At 44.6% G+C, this 19476-nt stretch overlaps 1 protein-coding gene and 1 long non-coding RNA gene across 2 annotated transcripts in view; one reads left to right on the forward strand and one right to left on the reverse strand.

Moving 5' to 3' along the window:
- The window catches only part of LOC125748058 (uncharacterized), an 85865-nt gene extending 72647 nt beyond the window's left edge, over window positions 1-13218 (forward strand). Inside the window, exon 3 of the long non-coding RNA XR_007399454.1 lies at window positions 13197-13218. This is a non-coding gene — a long non-coding RNA (uncharacterized LOC125748058). The remainder of the gene's footprint in view (window positions 1-13196) is intronic.
- Window positions 6061-19476, reverse strand: part of ofcc1 (orofacial cleft 1 candidate 1) — a 48912-nt gene continuing 35496 nt past the window's right edge. The window contains exons 18-21 of the mRNA XM_049023854.1: window positions 17809-17968; window positions 10457-10633; window positions 7618-7750; window positions 6061-7442 (exon numbers count right to left, since the gene is read on the reverse strand). Of these exons, the coding sequence (XP_048879811.1) occupies window positions 7387-7442; window positions 7618-7750; window positions 10457-10633; window positions 17809-17968 (526 nt within the window). The 3' untranslated portion in view covers window positions 6061-7386. The remainder of the gene's footprint in view (window positions 7443-7617; window positions 7751-10456; window positions 10634-17808; window positions 17969-19476) is intronic.

Here is a 19476-nt window from a genome sequence, read left to right on the forward strand (position 1 = left end):
TAGCGCTCCACACGTGACACTTTACAGCTCCACTCTTAAAGTCACATTTTATTTCATTCCAGCTCAGCATAGAATTAATTAAAATGACTAATTCACTCCATAATTAAGGATCCGCGTTTCATTACATAAATGGAAGCCACTCGATGACAGTAAAAGTCAGTCTGGAGTTTTAAGGTCAGCCGTGGCCCCGTACCTCAGGCAGGAGACGGGGGCCGCATTGAGGCCGTGGGCAGATCCGTCAGCTCTGTGCTGAGGTCAGGTTGGCAGGAGCGTCTGAGCGCGGCTCTCACTCTCTGGTGCTTCAGTGGGCTGCTGGGCCTTGCATCCATTAAGACACATGCTGCAGTAATCTCGCATGATAAGACGAGGCTGGAGTGAAGGATTCTGGGAGCTCTGCTCACATCATTGCTGTCCGAGGTTCACCAGGGCTCCTTCCCCTCCTATCTGTTCTATATTAAGAAATTTCTATTTAGAAATGCATTGTTTAATGCAAATTATAACCATAAAAACCAAATACCCCATTCTGTTAAATTAATAGAATTACAAAAAAATGTAATGATAGCAATTAAGTCTTGAAAATGCTAATTTTATAGTCAAGGACGATTACCTCATTTATAGAGCGCTGGAACTATGCCAGATGAAGGTAATTTAGACCGCAGTTGCTCTCGGTTACATCATGACGGATATGCGGTGTGCGGCTCGACCGAACACCTTCTAATGCAAAAGTGTGGTGTGTTAAACCACACCTGTGCTGGCAAAGGAGCCGCATCCCGGTGAAAACACCACAGAACATGCAATTGTGTGTTTGCAAGGTGTCTGGGGTCAGGAAGGCCTCACATCGTCTTAGACAAAGATGCTGGGTCCTTAGACTGGGCAACAGAAGTGCTTTTAAGTTATACTGTGAATTTAACCTAGTCGTTCTGTCTCTTCAAATAAAAAGATGTGCCAAACTAAGTGCAGGAATGACATTTCAATGCAAGAATCTTAAAAGACCAATAATGTCTGGTGTCAGGCTAGTTAATTATTGAGAAAAGAGGTCAAAACGATGATGTTTTACAGCTCGGCTTGGTTCCTGACCCAGAAAAGTTCTACACCCTGCACATATAAAATCCTACTTCCTGTACAAAGCTATACCTCTATGGTAATATTTCCTGTGCAGAGATACACCATTAAAGTCCTTCATTATGTCCAGAGCTATACCTATAAAGTCCTACTTTCTGTACAAAGTTACACTTCTGTAGTCCTACTTCCTGTATAGAACTGCACATACTCTACATGGACAAATATATTGGAACACCTGGCCATTAGTTTTGGAACACCTGGCAATTACACCTAGAGGAACCTTTATGACATCACATTCTAAATCCTTAGGCATCAATATGGAGTTGGTCCATCCCCTTTTGCAGCTATAACAGCTGCCATTCTTCTGAGAAGGATTTCCACAAGATGTTGGAGTGTGTCTGTGGAAATGTTTGCCCATTCATGCAGAAGAGCATTTGTGAGGTCAGGCACTGATGTTGGATGTGAAGGCTTGGCATAATCTCCATTCAAGTTTGGTGTTTGATGGGGCAGAGGTCAGGGTTCTGTATGGGCCAGTCAAGTTCTTCCACACCAAACTCACCAAACCATGTCTTTATAGACTTTGTGTTATGCAGTGAGGCACAGTCATGCTGGAATAGAAAAGGGCCTTCCCCAAAGTTGGAAACATATAATTGTCCAAAATGTCTCAGTATGCTGAAGCATTAAGAGTTCCCTTCACGGGAAATAAGGGGCCGAGCCCAACCCCTGAAAAACAGCCCCATACCATTATCCCTCCTCCACCACTATACAGCTGGCACAATGCAGGCAGGCAGGTAATGTTCTCCTGGCATCTGCCAAACCCAAACTGGTCCATCAGACTGTCAGACAGAGAAGTGTGATCTGTCACTCCACAGAACACATTTCCGCTGCTCCAGAGCCCAGTTCCGGCGTGCTTTACACCACTCCATCCAACGCTTTGCATTGTGCTTGGTGATGTAAAGCTTGCATGCATAGAAGCCCATTCTGTGAAGCTCCTGGCGCACAGTGTTTGTGCTGGAGGAAGCTTGGAACTCTGCAGTTATTCAATCGACAGTGTTGGCAACTTTTACACAGTACGAACCTACTCTGTTACTTTATGTGGTCTGCCACTTTGTGGCTGAGTTTCTGTGTTTACTGAATGCTTCTACTGCTTACAGATGACTGTGGAATATGTAGCAAGGAAGAAATTTCACAAACTGACTTATTGCAAAGGTGACATCCTATGACAGTGCCACACTTGAACTCTCTGAGCTCTTCAGAACGACCCATTCTTTCATAAATGTTTGTAAACCTGACTGTATGACTAGGTGCTTGATTTTATAGACCTGTGGCAATGGATGTGAATGAAACATATAAATTAAATGTTTAAGACGTGCGGCCCAGTACCATATAATGTATAAAGTCCTATGTGGTGTATAGAACTGCACCTAAAAAGTCCTACTTCCTGTGCAGAGCTGCACCTCTGTATTCATACTTCCTATGCAGAGCTACACCTCTATATTCATACTTCCTGTATGGAGCTACACCTCTATATTCATACTTCCTATGCAGAGCTACACCTCTATATTCATACTTCCTATGCAGAGCTACACTTCTATATTCATACTTCCTATGCAGAGCTACACCTCTATATTCATACTTCCTGTATGGAGATACACCTCTATATTCATACTTCCTGTGCAGAGCTACACCTCTATATTCATACTTCCTGTATGGAGCTACACCTCTATATTCATACTTCCTGTGCAGAGCTACACCTCTATATTCATACTTCCTGTGCAGAGCTACACCTCTATATTCATACTTCCTGTGCAGAGCTACACCTCTAAAGTCCTGCTTCCTGTATATAGACTATTATAGAATATGAGACTGTCACTTAATTACGTGTACCATCAAAGCCCATATAAACAGCAGCGTCTGTCTCTCTGTTGCATGTCCCTCGTAACTGTGACAACGCGATTCGAGTAACATTCACGTGTCAGGGGTGTTCAATCATGGAGACAGGAGCTCTGTCACCCCTGACAGGGATCCTTGTTGTGTAACAGTGTCTTTACAGAATCACTAATAAATTTCGGTACATTAACAGTGTCATAGGAGGTGCAAAGCAAGCACAATTTCATAGCCGAGGAGCAGCTAATGACCATCCTTAGGAGTGCTCCTCATTAAGGGCCATTAATCACGCACAGCCTCATCCCGTTAATGCGGCCGCCATAAACGCCACCTTCCTGGGCAACTTTAGATCTGTCCCTCCCACCTTAAGTAACACTAAAGTGGTGTTAATGATGGGGGGGAGCTGAGCCATCGCCCGGCGCCACCTGACGCAGCCCAGTGCGTGCACGACTGCGACGATTACACGCTTTCCTCATGGAAAAATGTCTGTGGAAATTCCTGCGAGGACATTTAGGAAAATGAGTTTTTAATTGTATGAGGAGCAGCGGTGGCTCTGCTCCACTGGTGACTCCATAAAAAGAAGAGCAGCAGGTGAAGTGTCAGACGTCCCCCAACCCCACCCTGGGGTGACACGCAGGTCGGCACGTGTCACGCAGGCTGATGAAACGTGCCGGAAAAGTGAATAATTTTTATAGTAACGTTACAGTCTGCTCAGCATCAATGATGAATTATTATTATTCTGGGCATGAAAATATATTCATGAAATTTCAATGCTGAGTAATATTTTACTAAAAACATCTGACATTCTGTTTCTTTCTCCAGCTCAAGGCAGTGAGTGATTTTGGACAAAATAAATCTATTTCCCCTCCGTGTTCCCTAGGCCTGCGATGGTCAGCAAGCCGACACTAACTCAGCCCGGCGTTCTCCACCTCCCAGGGCAGCGGGAATGAAGCGCAGTAAATCCACTGTGTCACGGGCCCTTTCCATGGAGATAGACTCTGATTAGCGGGTCAATCCGTTTGACCCCACAACAGACATCACCGAAAAACAACATGGAACCCAGACAGCTCACACGACGGTGATGCAGGACGAAGATTCTAGACAAACTATTCAGGACCTGCATGTCACACGGGACTGATCTCCTCTGAGGCCATGCTCACACTGAACGAATGGCTATGGGTTGTGACCCCATGTATGGTGCAGGGTCCATCCCCAGATGGGCAGATTACAGAGGCCATCAGCGCGTTTCTAAACCTGGCTGGGAGCACTGGACCTGCGCAGACAGTGAGCAGGAATGTGGGCTCTCCCCAGGAAAGAACAGCTCTTTGGGCACTCAAGTCTGTACATCTGTATGGGAAGCCAGAGCGGAGCACCTCCCATGCAGTTATGGGCTGGAGCGTCTCTCAGCTCAGATCCACTGTTATCGTACGTAAGCTGCTTTGAACACGATTAGCCGCAGCACTAAACCGTGAGGTTAATACAGCCCATTACCACCTTCTACGTCGGCTTCTACAGGCATGTTTGAGTGATGACTTTCCTACAGGAAGTAACAGCTGTATGCGCAAATCGGGCATATAAATCAATTAGCAGGGCCTATGTACTTTAAATGCGCTCATTAATTAAGCAATGTCACATACAATGAACCATGAAGTTCATTACATTCTTAGTATTCACTCAGGATTATTTGAAGAAGAGACGCGTTTACTTAATAATTAGCACAATAACGGTGAGTTTGTGCCAGAAAAGGGTCACAGATGTTCATCTGGGATGGTCTGGTGACCCAGTGCTGCTGTTTTTGATGTCCACACGCTGGATCGTGAACATCGACACGCATAGGAGTGACAGGGATGTAAATAGGGTCGTGTGGTTTCATTGCTGGGATCAGTGTCGGTGAATGTGGTATTTCTGCAGCACATTCCTCCAGCACTGGGACATGACAGGAGACACACAAAGGGAGAGCGGGTGAGCAGAGCAGAGACTCAGCTGGCTGTATTAAGCGATGACCTCTCTGTAATGAAATGTGACGAGAACGTTTCCCAGCCTTATAACGGTCCACATTCGCACATCATTTGCATATTCATATTTTTTCCCCTGCAAATTATTTTCCTCTGAGCAGGACATCTGCCTTGCTCTGAAGGAAAAAAATAATAAATACATAAATCAGAGCCCATGATGGATGGGAATGCCGAGGGTCCCCTGGGTGGCATGGAGCATCTGATTCCACTGGACTAAGGCACGGGCTGCATTGTGTACAAACAGCCAAATAAAACATGAGAATACCAAGTAACCTTCAATTTTTCACAATTGCTTTGTTTAAAGAACAGATATACTCTATAGTACACAAAACACAAGAGTTTACTGAGGTTATTAAACTGACACCAGGAACTGATCAGACCCTAATAAACATTGGGTCATATCAATCCGGTGCATGCAGTCATGGGGATCCAGGCCATAATCACATTGACAGGTGGGAATCAGTGCATTTTAACAGTATCTATTACCTGAACAATACAAGATAAGCCAGGATTAGCTCCTTTCTCAGAGGATATTTGATTGGCTGTCCTTGTGAATGACAGCAGTAAATTCCACCCACAAGACCTGAAGCCCTAACACCGCTACATGTCCTTACTGTACACTGTGATTTACAGCTGGGTCCCCTTCATTCATCTGATTGGCTATTATTTATTCAGAAGAAGACAGAGGTGGAGACACGGCCAGGGGGCTGCCTTCGCTTCTGTGTACACATTATGGCAGGGGGCTAAACAACGGGCAAGCGGGGGGCACCCAAAAATAACACAGTGTTGCCCTAGCAGTGTCCTGGGTTAGAGTAAAGGTCCCAGTGGTTTGAGAGACAGAGACCAGCAGATGACAGGCTATGATTTAACTGAAACCAGCACAAGCAGAAACCTAGAGGCAGTCGGGGGAAATAACGACTCCTCACATGACTAAATCTGAAATGTAAATAGTAGGCAAACAGTGTTTATTGCTGACAAGCAAACCGCGCTGCTCTGAAGGGTCCTGAGACACCAGCCTCATGATGGATGACCAACATTCATCTGAAGCCTCATATTTCAGCACATAAGTATAGCCACTCAATGAGTGCACAATGTCTGAGATTCTCCATTTATTTATTAGTAAATCTTATCGCTGTCACTTATCTGCATGTTAAGTGTTATAAAATCCCCAGGATTTGGGAACAATTCTCTATTAAAAGAGATACTACAGATAAACAGCATTCGGCAAGCAAGCAAAGCATCAGAAATCACTGCAAAAATTGTGCAGGTGGTCACCACATTAATCGACATGTCTTGCTTTGTATTTGCGTTGATTTATTTTGTCAGCTCTCTAGTTCTATTAACAGATCATCCATATCCAGTTCTTATCCTGATTATATACAGTTTTACTCTTGTTCTGTTAATAAACTGCCCGTATGTAGCACTTGTGCTTTCTGGACCATGAATGTACCGATATTGGTCTGGAGATACCTCTCTCCACGGCCATCACTGCAAAAGATAAAATAGAAAATGAGAAATGAGAAAAGTTGAAAAAGTCTCAAACATTAAGCACCAAAACAGTTCCGACTCAACAAATTTGGCTGTAATGAGCACTCATAAAATCATCATCAGCGCAAACGACGGTATATTAAGCTTAGGGCTTACACTGTGAACTGAGCATGATGGGGCCGAATAAAAGCTTTACAGCCGGGTCTTGGCTGCAGGGATCACAGAGCCGGCCCTTGACGCCAAAGACACATGTTAATAAGCCCACAACCTTTAATTAAGCAATATATGTAAGTAGGCTCCCATTAAGACGTGATTTGTGGGCGAGTTCATTACGCCGCGGCCGAGTCACCAGGCGCACATACAGTGCAAATGAAGGCAGCCGGAATGTTATCCGGCTTAATGTGAGCCACTATTGATTTTTATCACTGCCCTGTGATTAGTGACTTTTAGAATCTTCACTTTTCATCCCGCTGGAGCCGCAATGAAGCCCTAACGACCCTCATTCGTTTTATAAGGCAATCACTCATTTGCATTGTTTATTGGCTGATAAATGACCTTCCCATTCACCATATTTATGCTTCTTGCCTGTACAGTATTTCTTTTAATGGTTTACACCACACCCTTCTTCGTTCTGATAAATCCACTATCATTCTTTAACGTGATGAATCCCTGCATAATATCCAGTGAGCGATTCCTTCTAAAATGTAATAGTTTTGTGTGTCTTGATCAGTAGCTTATGGATCTGATATTTTTCAGCCCGCATGGCAGCAGTTGTGAATCACTGCCATCGTGTGTGATCACATGACTGAAAGGCTTTGCGATCCCACTAATTAAATTGGCCCAATGAAGTCGCTGGTTCACGGGCCACTTTGCTGTTCAGTACTGCAAGTGGAGCTGTGTCAGTCGATCCCAGGGTCCTGAACTCTCTGAGCAGTTATGGTCTCAGAGCAGCAGTGGAGCTTCCCTCTGCTGGTTCAACTCTGTGAGATCCTGCAAGAGCAGTTAACAGTGTGGTTAAACTGAAGAGTACGCAGTTCCATTGAAGGGGTCAAACTGAACTGTGCACGCTACCCACTCCATGCCATTGCAGGGGTCAAACTGAAGAATGCACATGATTCACTCCAAACTGCTCAGGGGGTTAGATCAAGAAGTACACACTACTCACTCCATGCTGCCTTTTTCTTTCTCCTCTCCCTGACGGGACAGGGGGCGTGTGGCTCGCCTCGCCCTGCCGGACTCTGTTTGGGACAGATGACCATACCATTTCGCGGCTCCAGGCAGCCCGAGTCAGAAAGCACCTGCCAGGGCACAAAATCAGGGCCCTTTTACTGTTATACAGCACCGATACAGTAACTCTGAACACCTCACTGGGCATTTTTATTCTCCCCAAGCATATTTGATTATATATTTTAATTAAATCATTAAGTGTGTGTTGCAGTGTGGGCTGGCTGAATTTCGGAGAGTTCTGTTAATCACAGAGCCAGAATTACCAGAATTTCAGAATTCATACTACATTGCCAGATTCACTTTTTAATTTTCAGTGTATTTACAATCTATTTATCTTGCAAGGTTGTAAAGAAAACAGGGTGGCAGCTAATTAACCAGAGAATGTCACCAGCATGTCCTGGCTGCTACTCCCTTTAAGTTATTCTTTTTATGTTATACCCTTTATGTTGGTCCTGGCTGTTACTTTCTTCAAGTTACTCCCTTTTTGTTGGTCCTGGTTATTACTCCATTTAAGTTACTCCCTTTAAGTTGGTCCTGGCTATTACTCTTCTTATGTTACTCCATTTATTTTGGTTCTGGCTATTACTCCTTTTATGTTATTCCCTTTATTTTTGTCCTGCCTGTTACTCCCTTTAAGTTAGTCCCTTTATGTTGGTCTTGGCTATTACTCCTTATATGTTACTCCCTTTATGTTAGTTGTGGCTGTTGCTTCCTTTAAGTTTCTCCCTTTATGTTAGTCTTGACTATATCTCCCTAGAAGTTGCTCCTATAATGTTGGTCCTAGCTGGTACTTTCACTAAGTTACTCTATGTTACTCCCTTTATGTTGGTCCTGGCTGCTGCTTCCTTTAAGTTACTTCATGTTACTCCTTTTAAGTTACTTCCTTTACCCTTGGTCATAACCGTTACTCCGTTTATGTTACTCCCTTGATTTTGGTCCTGGCTGTTACTCGCTTTAAGCTACTCCCTTTATGTCGGTCCAGGTTCTCTGAAACCTGTTCCAACTACAGCAGAGAGATTCACTCAGATTCAAACTGTGAAACTGCACTTGTTACTGTATGATGTGATAAACTAAAAATAAATAACAGCAGAGGCAGCCACAGAGGGCAGGTAGAAGAGGAACCAGCAGTGTTATCTGAGATAGGCTGCCTGTTATTTTAATGACGATGTTGAAGGTTCAGTAGAGTTATTACATTATGCAAACCAAGGCATAAATCTGCTCTTTAATAGTATGACGACTCGCAGAAAAACCCCTCAGCAAAGTGCATGTGCCTGGGGCAGAAACAGTGGACGATGGTCCATGAAATGGTCATGAGCAAGGACATCCTGATGGGGCGAAAATGAAGACATTGTGTGAGCATGATGTGGAACCTTAAAGAGCCAACCACGGGATTGATGCCGACTTCCAGTTAATGTTGCTGTAAGGTTTTTTTAAAGGTCAACCTTCATATTTGAAATCTAAATTGGGTCAGTACTGGCAAGCATCAATTCATTTGGAAATCTGAAAACCTGAGTCATGAGATTCTGAAGAAAGAGCAGAGCTAATGTCCTCTTTGGTAAATTATCTCGGTCAAAGACGAGGATACTAACGGCTGTTTTTCTGCCCTCATCTTGAAGGCTTGATGTAGCTGCAGTGGTGATCTGACATCCACTACAGTGATAGAAAGCAGGCAGTTTGGGTTTATGTCTAATTATAATGAAAGTTTACTCTCAGAGTTCATGAAATCGACTCTGGCACAAAGTTTTAATACAATAAAAAACACGCCCTCAGTGTTCACTCAGTGCAGTTAGGATACTCAGCAGCTTTTAGTCACATCATAAATAATTTGTTTAAAGGTAATGTTCCAGCTGTGCATTTTCCCCAGAGGCTTTCCATATGGCAGGTGACTGCCAGGCAGGACAGGGATGTCGTGGGGCTGGTGCCGGGGGGGGGGGGGGGGGGCTTAGCTGGATAAAGGCCAGCCTGGGACGGGGACATCGGCAGGGCCAGCACATGGGGGCCGCAGGCCGTGATGGGGATAACACATAGACTGGTGTACAGGGGGCCACAGCTGGATAAAGGCCAGCCTAGGACGGGGACATCGGAAAAGTTGTTGTGTAAATACCTCTATACACAAACCAGTACTGATAGTTTTAAGGGTTAATATTCCAATTTTTTTATGGGTTAATACTCCAAAATATGAAGTACTACCACAAATTTCCGATGGCAGAATATTCTTCTGTGTGTGTGAATCTGGATGTAGCTGGTTCTCATTGGTCTGTGCAGGAGAAGAAGCTGCTTTGAAAATGGCATCGCCTTGGAGCAGACTGTTGGTGCGGCTCAGTATAACTGTCATCTTTGATGGAAAACTTTAAAATCTTCACGTTGTTGGGGATGATCCAGGCTTCTCTCGGGAGACGTGGCTTCATTCATGTGCTTGCAGTTATTACTGAGCAGGATCAGCTGTACATTTCATTAGACAGCAATCTGTACTGCGTGGGCTCTGTCCCATGTGTACGTATCAGGAATGCCATGGATACGGGTATGAGGCTTCAGGAGGGAAGGGGGCACACGCGCTGCGGGGGGGGGGGGGGGGGGGGTCTTAAAGCAGCAGAGGGAACCCGTCTCCACATAATAGCTTAATGATCTTCTACACTGCTGGTGCCTGTGAGTTTTACATCTTTTTCTGTGGCATTGTGAGATCAGAATAAGATCAGGGCTGTATGAAATCTGATATTTCTTTCTGCTTCTGTGGTAATGACAACATCTCATCTCTGACAGCAGCTGGGGGCACCCACCTCCATGATGGCCCCATCCGGCTGCCGGAGAAACTGTCGGTACAGCTCTCGGAAGCTGCTCAGGTGTAATGTGTAGATGGACACGTGGGTGCTGGTTTCACCTCCCACCAGCACATTACCCCCCACCGGGTCAGTGCTGGAGGGGTCGTCTGTCCACACGTAATCGTACACTGCCACCTAGTGAGATAGAGAACACCCCCAACACAGACAGCGACGTCACCGTCAAGCCCCCTGACAACAAATTCAATTATGTACTGTCAAGGACTGGTTAGTGCAGACGAAATTCGCTCACAAGGGAAGCATAGAGACAGGCAGACACAGAGAGACAGACAGACAGATGTAGAGAGACAGACATGCACAAACAGAGGAACGGACAGAGAGACACAGAGGGGCACACCTTGACAGGATCCCTGTAAGCAGATAACCACTATTAAAACAGGAAAGGAAAGTATCCAGGAACAACTGGATGCAGCATACAAAATCTGAAATACGGGACTATCTTCTCATGCATGCAGGATGATTAAATGAAAACCGCTGTGTTGCACACTGAATACATCTATAACAGGGCTGTGTGTCGACTCCAAATAAGTCATAAAATAAGGACATTAATCAGGAACTCCATTGTGCTATGTGATAACACTTTTCTTCCTGTGTTTTCTTCAACACAAAAAAGATGTGAAAACTCTTTTCTTCCTGTGTTTCCTCTAACATAAAAAAAGTCGCACAGTGATGACGAACGCGTGCTCAGGCCAGGATCGTTAAGTGCAATTTAAGAGCAGACCAGCGGGGGAGAGGGAACAATCATGCCCAGGCATGGTACAAGGAAACCACTCTCCTTAGATCCTGCTTTTTCAGGACTACCGGACAGATCTGGACTATAAGAGCCACAGAAGAGCACTGTGGGAGATCCTCCTGGTGGCTTTGCTGTCTACTCGCACCAGGACTGTTCAGTACCTGTAATGTACTGTATTTGGTGAGCAGGGAGGAAGCAGAGCATGTAACATGTTATATAGGTCATGTAACCGCAAGCCATTCATGTGTGATGATCAGGGAAGCTCTCTTACATCTGCTCCTTTCACGTGCTTGAACATGTCAGCTCAATCAGGGCCAGCTCCATTTGCTTCCAGGTGCATTATGGGATACACGCTCCCAAAATAAAGTATGCAATGCTAAACACTAAATAGATTAAACGTTGCCCTGTAAACCCAGCTTTAGATGGAATGACAATAAAATGCTCTTGACATGAACCAGAACGTTTATCAGGCAAATTAAAGTTCGGCATCTTGGTCATCTTGATCTTTAGTCTTTTTTGTGAGGATACAAACACCTGGCATGTCTAAAGAGGGATGTGATCCCTTGCCGACTCCCTGCCCAGTGGGTCAGTGACAGGGCTCATCCACGGTCCCTCTGTGACAGGTGCAGAATAGATGTCACTATCATTAGGGTCCTTAAGATCCCTGTATTTGTGACAGGTGATTACGTTTGATATGTGGACTCTAAAACCTGGAGTGAAACTTTGCGTCTTTCTTCTGTTGCTTCTCTGGCATTTTCCATCCATCCAGAAAATACTCCTGTCCTGCCGTCCAGCAGCACCCACCTCCCCCGCTCTCCCTTAGCACTGCTTATATATAGCACGTGTCTCCTCTGGGATCCTTTTGCTTTCACTCTGTCCCACTTGGCTTTAATTTACAGTTGGAAAATAATTAGAGTCCCTCTTTCTGTGCAAAGCGCAGTGAAAATGTAAACAAAGCTGCCCCACGGGCTGGTGCTTCATCACCCTGACAGGTGCGTTTGAGTTTACTGGCTGGGCGGGGGGGGAGGGGGGGGGGTGACTCGTTTGCGTGTGGGCTGGACGTGCTGCCAGAGATGGGTGGTGCAGCACGCCTGGGCCCTCAGCCCCTGGGGGTAGGAGCCCACACCTCAGAGGGCTACCCGACCTCCTTGGGGTCCGATTCGTGAGGGACAACTTGTCTTGCCTCTGTTTCAGTTACTGTCTGATCAGAGGCAAAACACACAAGAGCGGCAAGTGAGGCCGCATGGAAAACAAGGTTTTGTGATGATATGGTGAAGCCACACGGCACTGCGATGTGCTAAGATCTGCCTCTGTAATCACAGTGTTCAAAAGACCAAATGTACACAACAAGTGAGCTGCCTCTATAGATTGAATAAACTGAATCATAATTCACACTCGGAAGATGATGTACAGGTATCCTAATCAACACTGTGGGGATGATGTTCAGTCCAATGCCCAGATTGTACCTCACTTGCTGAAAGGAGGGACAATTCCTGCCTGGCCACCCGGGTTGTATCGTTGCTTAAAGCTTATACCCAGATATGGGATTTAATAACGATACATCTCAGGCAAAGTTCACCTCTGTTTGTCATCCAACCTTAAAAAGCCGCAAGCTGCCAGCTATGTGGGATACAGGGAGACTTCAAGGTCAAACCCTCAGAGACGTGAGAATATAATGTAGAGCATCCATAAGGAGGTGCTGCAGCTACCCCAGGTCCTCTGGTCTGTACAGAATCACAGAACACATAAATATACTATAAAGAGAAGTTCACACAAATACGCTAAAATGATTCCCCGAAACTGCATCAGCTATCTTTGGTAATAGGTGACCGATCTTTCCCTTTCTTCCTGTTTCATCTGGACATGCCCTCTCTGTAATAATGGCATTGAGGGGTAGCACTCAGCCACTCATACACAATCCAATTTGTTCCCTCTGTTTTGCATTAGGACCGGGGGGGCATGCAGTCCCACGGCCCAACAAGGGACAGCAGAAGCTGAGACCAACATGTGGCTCCAATTCTGAGGGTGATGGCTGTACGTGTTTTGACAGCTGACGAGGCATGCAGCAAGTCAAAATTAAAAGTCCTTCACAAGCGTTCCAGCACTGGATGTGTTTCACACATGGAAATAACAGGCATGTTTTCTCCCCTTGGTACATTGACCCCATTCATCGTCAGATTCTGCTTCCTCTTTTGGTGCTGAATGGATAGACTTGTTAAGGAGATAATCATATCCCTTTTTGGATTAATCAGGAGAGACACGTTAACCAGCCCCTGTAATTAAATGCTCACATTGAAGGGCTCAAATTGAAAGTATTTACATGCGCTAAGAGACAGATTTAATCTGATGACAATTCAATCAAGAACACTGTCGAAATCCTGCATGCTGTATAAAAGATAAATCCTTTTCACCAAGCACTATCATTATTGATGATTCCACTTGATTTTGATTTTAGTTGCCACTCTTCCACTGGTCTGAGAGGAGCCTTCATCACCTGCAAGCTGGATTTGGACCAATGAGGCAATGCGAGGGAGACCCATTCACTCTTTGCCGCCAACAAATTTCCATGACCTTTTCCCAGGCAGAAGCTTGTCCATTCTATAGTCACCTCTCACATCCATCCCTGACAGAATCCGGAGAATAGGAACCCTAGTAATCGAGGAAGCCCATCGGAAGCAGTGATGACCTCACCCCTCTGCCAAAAGGTCATCTGCTATCCGGCCACTACAGGCGTCTCCACATTTATTCCAGGTTTGAGTTAAACACCTTCATTACAGAATGTTCCAGATTCTTTTGCTTTTTTTGGCATCTTCCCGCCCATCAGGAGTCAGGCTGGATGGGGAAAGCCCCAGCAGCCTCCCTGAATTCACAAGCTCTCTATCTCTTTGTGTGAACCCTGCAGCTCACATGTGAAATGTTGACACATGTAGCGTGTGCTGAAAAGAATGCAAAAAGATGTGTAAGTGGTGTCACCATACCCCAGGAGGAGGAAATGAAATTCAGTGTGCGGCTCGACAAGGCCGGGAAAACGTCTGAAGAAATATACCGGCATCCAGCTCCGACAATAAAAAGAAAAGAATGGAGAGGGAAGAAGAAGGGACATGTACCCAGGGATCCATCTGCATGGTAGCTGAGGCTCTGTGAGCTCAGTAACAGGGGGCTTTGTGGTCACGGTGGCTGAGGTGTCATGAGCATAACCGAAGCTTTGTGAGCATGAAGCATCCGGAGCACAGTAGCCATGACTTTGTGACTATGGAAGCCGACGCTTCCTGAACATAGCAGCCAAGGCTTTGTGAACGTTGTAGCTGAGGCTTACTGAGCACAGCAGCCGAGGGTTTGTGAACGTGGGAGCTGAGGCTTACTGAGCACATTAGCCAGGGCTTACTGAGCATGGCAGCCGAGGGTTTGTGAATGCGGTACTCTGCGCGCATCCGGTGCACAACGGCTTCACATGACAGAATCCCTTGGAGTTCACCAGATGGGGTGGAGCAGCAAAACCAGCCCTGGTGGCATGGTGCTAAGGGCACTCGGGTGCTATTACAAGACGCTGAGGGCACCTTTATGGTGAACTGAAGATATGACAGGAAAAGCTGCTCTGCCAAGACCTTCTGACAAAACAGTTTGCATACCTGCTGAAGTATTATGGATGTGAACACCTCCCTTCCAGGTATGGTAATCAAGAGGGTGACAGCAGACACTTAATTAGGTCCATCTGCATCACTGCCTTTACATAATTAATGGGTTCATTACAGAACTTGAATATAATTTTGTACTCAACTGGCTTATATCAACAGAGGAGAACAATGTAGAAGATCAGCGACAGTCGTGCTGTAAATCACGGCTGTGCGTCTCCCGGGAGTAAAATGAGCGTCTCCAGCAGCTTCAGTCTGCAGCCTCTTTCTTTTTTATGAACATCCTTGCTGCCGTTACAGTTTGCTTGTAACCTTTACTGTAAAGCCTAAAGTAACAACCAATAATGCTAATAATATGGCCTGGAAGAAACCAGGGTGTGTTATGAAGTTATCTGGTAAGAAAAAAATCTGATTATACTTTATGATTGCCTTGTGAAAAGTACAAGTTCAATAATAATAGGCTATTATGGTATTTGTTATCGAATGTAGATAGTTTTTATTGCTTCTGTGCTTGAGGGAAACTGCGTAGCATATAAAACGAATCGGCTGCGAGCTGCCCGCTTTCAGTCCTGCCTGTAAGGTAGCGTAGGGTCCAAACCACGCGCTGCCTTGTTATCAGAGCAGTAACGTTCAACACATTCTACCACAGGAAGCCTAGAAACATAGATGCAGCATTCGGTGGGACCTGCCCAGTGGCTTGTGCTGGACAGGGAGACCTATACGCACCGAGCTGGCAGAGACAACGAGGCTTCATCACGAGGAATGTGGCGACACTAACGATTGTGTTTATTGCCGCTTTTCACTGTGATGCCCAGTGAACCTTCAGTGAGCCCGAACGCTGCATTTACCTGTCAATATGTGTTTTGGTCTTTTAATTTCTTCCCAGCTAACAAAGGCCTTGTGGCCTATTGTTATTAAAATTATGCTTCCCCTCGAATATTAATTGGGTCCGTAATAAGAAACACGATGGATTCATTATTTAATTGCAAGGGCATATTTCGAATACAGTTTCTGGAATGTATTTTTAATGAAAAACACTACATCCTGACCTAATCATATCAACCTTATTCTATCTAATTAAGGATGCAAAAAATCATTAGAGTTGCAAAATATTAGTTTCAGCTCAGTCGGGCTGCTCCCCTCTGCTTCATGAATATATTTTTTCATGTCTATGATAAATAGTTAATGAGGGAAAAATGACAAAAATTTGCATGTAGGCAAATTAGTTTAATAGGGGTATGCCTTTGCTCAGTTAGGAAAGTGACCCTTTTTGCATGGAGAAATTGCTACAATAATTATGAAATAATGGCAAGGACCGTCTTATTTAAATGAAAAATTGCCTGCCTGAATAATGTAAAAATCATAAAATGCAATAACCCTAAATTTTCATCATGCTGGCAAATGTGTTTAATGTGTTAGCATTTTATCAGTTTAATAAAGGCAAATTAGGAGCAATATGAAATATGCAATAATTGTTGTAATGCAGGAAATACATGTATGGCGGGTTAGCACTAAGACCACCATGAGATATTGATAGCAAATGCAGCCTGTTTCTTAATTGTAAACCAACATGAGGAGTAATTGCTTGCAAACTTTCCTATTTTTCACTCTAAACAACAGCTTGATGCCCACAGAAACCTCCCCCCCCCCCCCCCCCCCCCCCCGCCAAAACTCTGACATCCGGTTTCGCCTCATATCATAGTGCCTGCCAACAATGGTGCCAATCGCGTCACTGTCACTGATGAGTGTAAGGCTGGTGGATAAACGAGAGGCAAAAATGAGAACAACCAACCACTGCTAAGAGCTGTACCATGTGACCTGCAGGGCCACATCTGAGGCATGTGACCTAGAGGCACTGGGCTCTGAGTGCAGCTGAAAACCAAGATCACATGGGAGATATCCAAGATCCAAGTTCATGTGATGGCGGTAAATCAGGGCTGACATTGCTGTGATGTCCCATAACTGCAGTGCATTCAGTGTTCTACATCTGGAATCTTCCAACAGAGGTCACAGTGAGCCTGAAGCCCCGTGACTGTCATAGGGCAGCCTGCTGAACTCCTAAACCTCAGCACAACATTATTTATACTTAGGTTTAATATGCATGAAATCATGAATGTGATAAGCTGTTGTATAGAAATAAAGGCACGTGACGTGATGATGAAACCGTTTGTTGGCGTTTCTCTGCACCCAGACTAATGCAGTTGAGCGCCAGACAAAGGGATGCTTCATAATCAACAGTTCACAGCACATCCTCCCAAGGCAGAAGACGACTGCCAGTCAGAGTAACACCAAACTGCCGAGGTAATTCATGGTTCTCTTAACTGGTCCTTCATAGTTACATAGTGAATGTTACAGTATTCACTGTGTACTGCCAATATCAGTCATTCCATCAATATGTATTTCTGCAGTAGCAATAAAATAATCTCTCTTCGAGTGCGATAAAATTATTTAAGAAATAAATTGAATCCAATTGTAAAGCACTTTCATATCTGAGGCTCTGCTTCACGCTGCGGACGACAAATGAACATGCACACTGTGCAAGTATGTGTGAGGCTGTTGATTGGACAGTCTTTCTTTAATGAGACGTCTTTGAAAATTGATTTCCACATACTAATCAAGCCACTAGCTGGGTTTCTGTTTTGGTAATTATCTTGTACTAATTAGAATGAAGTTAAAGACCTTTGAGATGAATTCTTGGCGCTCGGAAATGTAACTAAAGAAAATATAATGATATGAAATAAGGTGATTCGTGTATCTTTTTTAAGCTATACGTCTTTGTTAGGGGATGTGAATGAAATAATGACCATGTTGCACACTGATTGTCAGACATTTCCCTTAAGATCAATGATGAATCTTGTTAAAAACCACTAATTTTCCCCAGTGGTGCCTGTGTGGTGTTTTCATACACGGACTGAGCGGACGCTCACCTTCCTCCGTTCTCCATTAAAGCCCCTCCACTGCTCTGCCTTCTTCACAATGTAGCTCAGCTCCTGATTGGTCACCTCCAGATCCTGCGGAACGAAGAAGGAGCCTTCCTGGCTGTGCAGACGATGGAAGACGTCCATGAGCCGACCGTCATTGTGGAGTCTGCAGTGGAGAGGTGACAGACATCCAGGCAGGTCGTGGATGTACCACTCGATCATCACTGTCTTGCCAGACCTTTCATTTAAAGTAACCAAAGTCTAAATAAAATATATCCAGGGTGTCAGGCTGGTTTTATAAGCATACACCATAATTATGCTACTGTCATAACGAGTCCTTTCACACATAAGTCCGATATAGCTGTTGACCTTTATCGGCTGTAACCATCATGACGATCTATAACAGGAGGAGCAGAATCGTGTTCTTTACGGGCTGAGCTGCAGCCATTATTCGGGGATGAAACTGACAGTTATGCTCTGCGCTTCCTTTCACAGTCAGTCACGATACGACGAACATAGACATTTACAAAGGTAGAGTTAACAGCTAGTGCGGAGATGCTGAAATGTCTTCAGGGCCGTTCATGTTCGTGCCATTTTAATCAGAGCTTTGAAATGTGTACACATACATTGCTCTCCCATATAAATGCTCATACTGTATACATGTTTAACCCTTTAACACAAGATCAGAGAAACTCATATTTTGCCCATTAAAATAAAAATTTTGATGAACTGAGCTTGTGCCCACAAAGAGCTGCTCAACACTTCAACACAAGGCCAGGTGAGCCTGGCACATTCTCCATTCACCTAGTGTTTTCTGAAAGACTACGCTGGCATTCTGGCAGCACATGCCTAAATGGTGAGGAGACCGTCTTACAATCCAGCCTGGGTTCGCATTCATCTTTTGCTAAAACAGCACGTGAGTAATGTCCGTATAAAAACGTACACCACATTCATCATGAGTCAAGCTTGCGAAAAAGGTTTTGTGATGAGAGCTCTTTCAGGTGCCGTCGCCGTCCGTGGGACAGGAAGAAACGTTAAAATCGACAGTGTTTCCAATATCCATAAAATCGAGGTGTTTACCTTTCGGTCATTTGAATGCAATAACATTCCTATCGATGTCACAGTACAGACCTTGTATTTGTAATGTTTTGGGTGAGAAATCTGTAAAATATTTTTCAGGGTATAAATCAAGGCTGCCTAAAATGTAATTAAAGAAGGATAACAGTTCATTCTATCTATATGTGGAGCCTCGGGGCTTCCTCAGAAATAGGTCACATGCCATGTCACAGCTGCTCCTCACAGCCAATAGGAATCAGGAATCCCGAAAGGGATCCACCCCCCTCAGCTCAGTGCCCTACATTCAGCGCGATGCATGTCCCTGTGAGTGGCACTAGTCATTTTGACAGACTTCAGTATGAATGTCGTCCATGCAGGGTTAACACAAACGATGTGCCGGCCTCATTTGTGTACTTCCACACTGAAAACGCTGATTACCTATGCAAGGACTGACACTTTTCGTCAATGAAATAGTAAAATAATAAAATTGATTAAAAATATTGTGCTCTTTGCAAAATACAAGAAATACATAGGAATAATAGGAATAGCAGAGTTCGGAGATGATGATGTCAGTGGATGTGAGTGCATACCAGCTTTCAGACCAGCCTTCCATTCATC

The sequence above is a fragment of the Brienomyrus brachyistius genome, chromosome 1, assembly GCF_023856365.1.
Source record: "Brienomyrus brachyistius isolate T26 chromosome 1, BBRACH_0.4, whole genome shotgun sequence".
NCBI lineage: Eukaryota > Metazoa > Chordata > Actinopteri > Osteoglossiformes > Mormyridae > Brienomyrus > Brienomyrus brachyistius.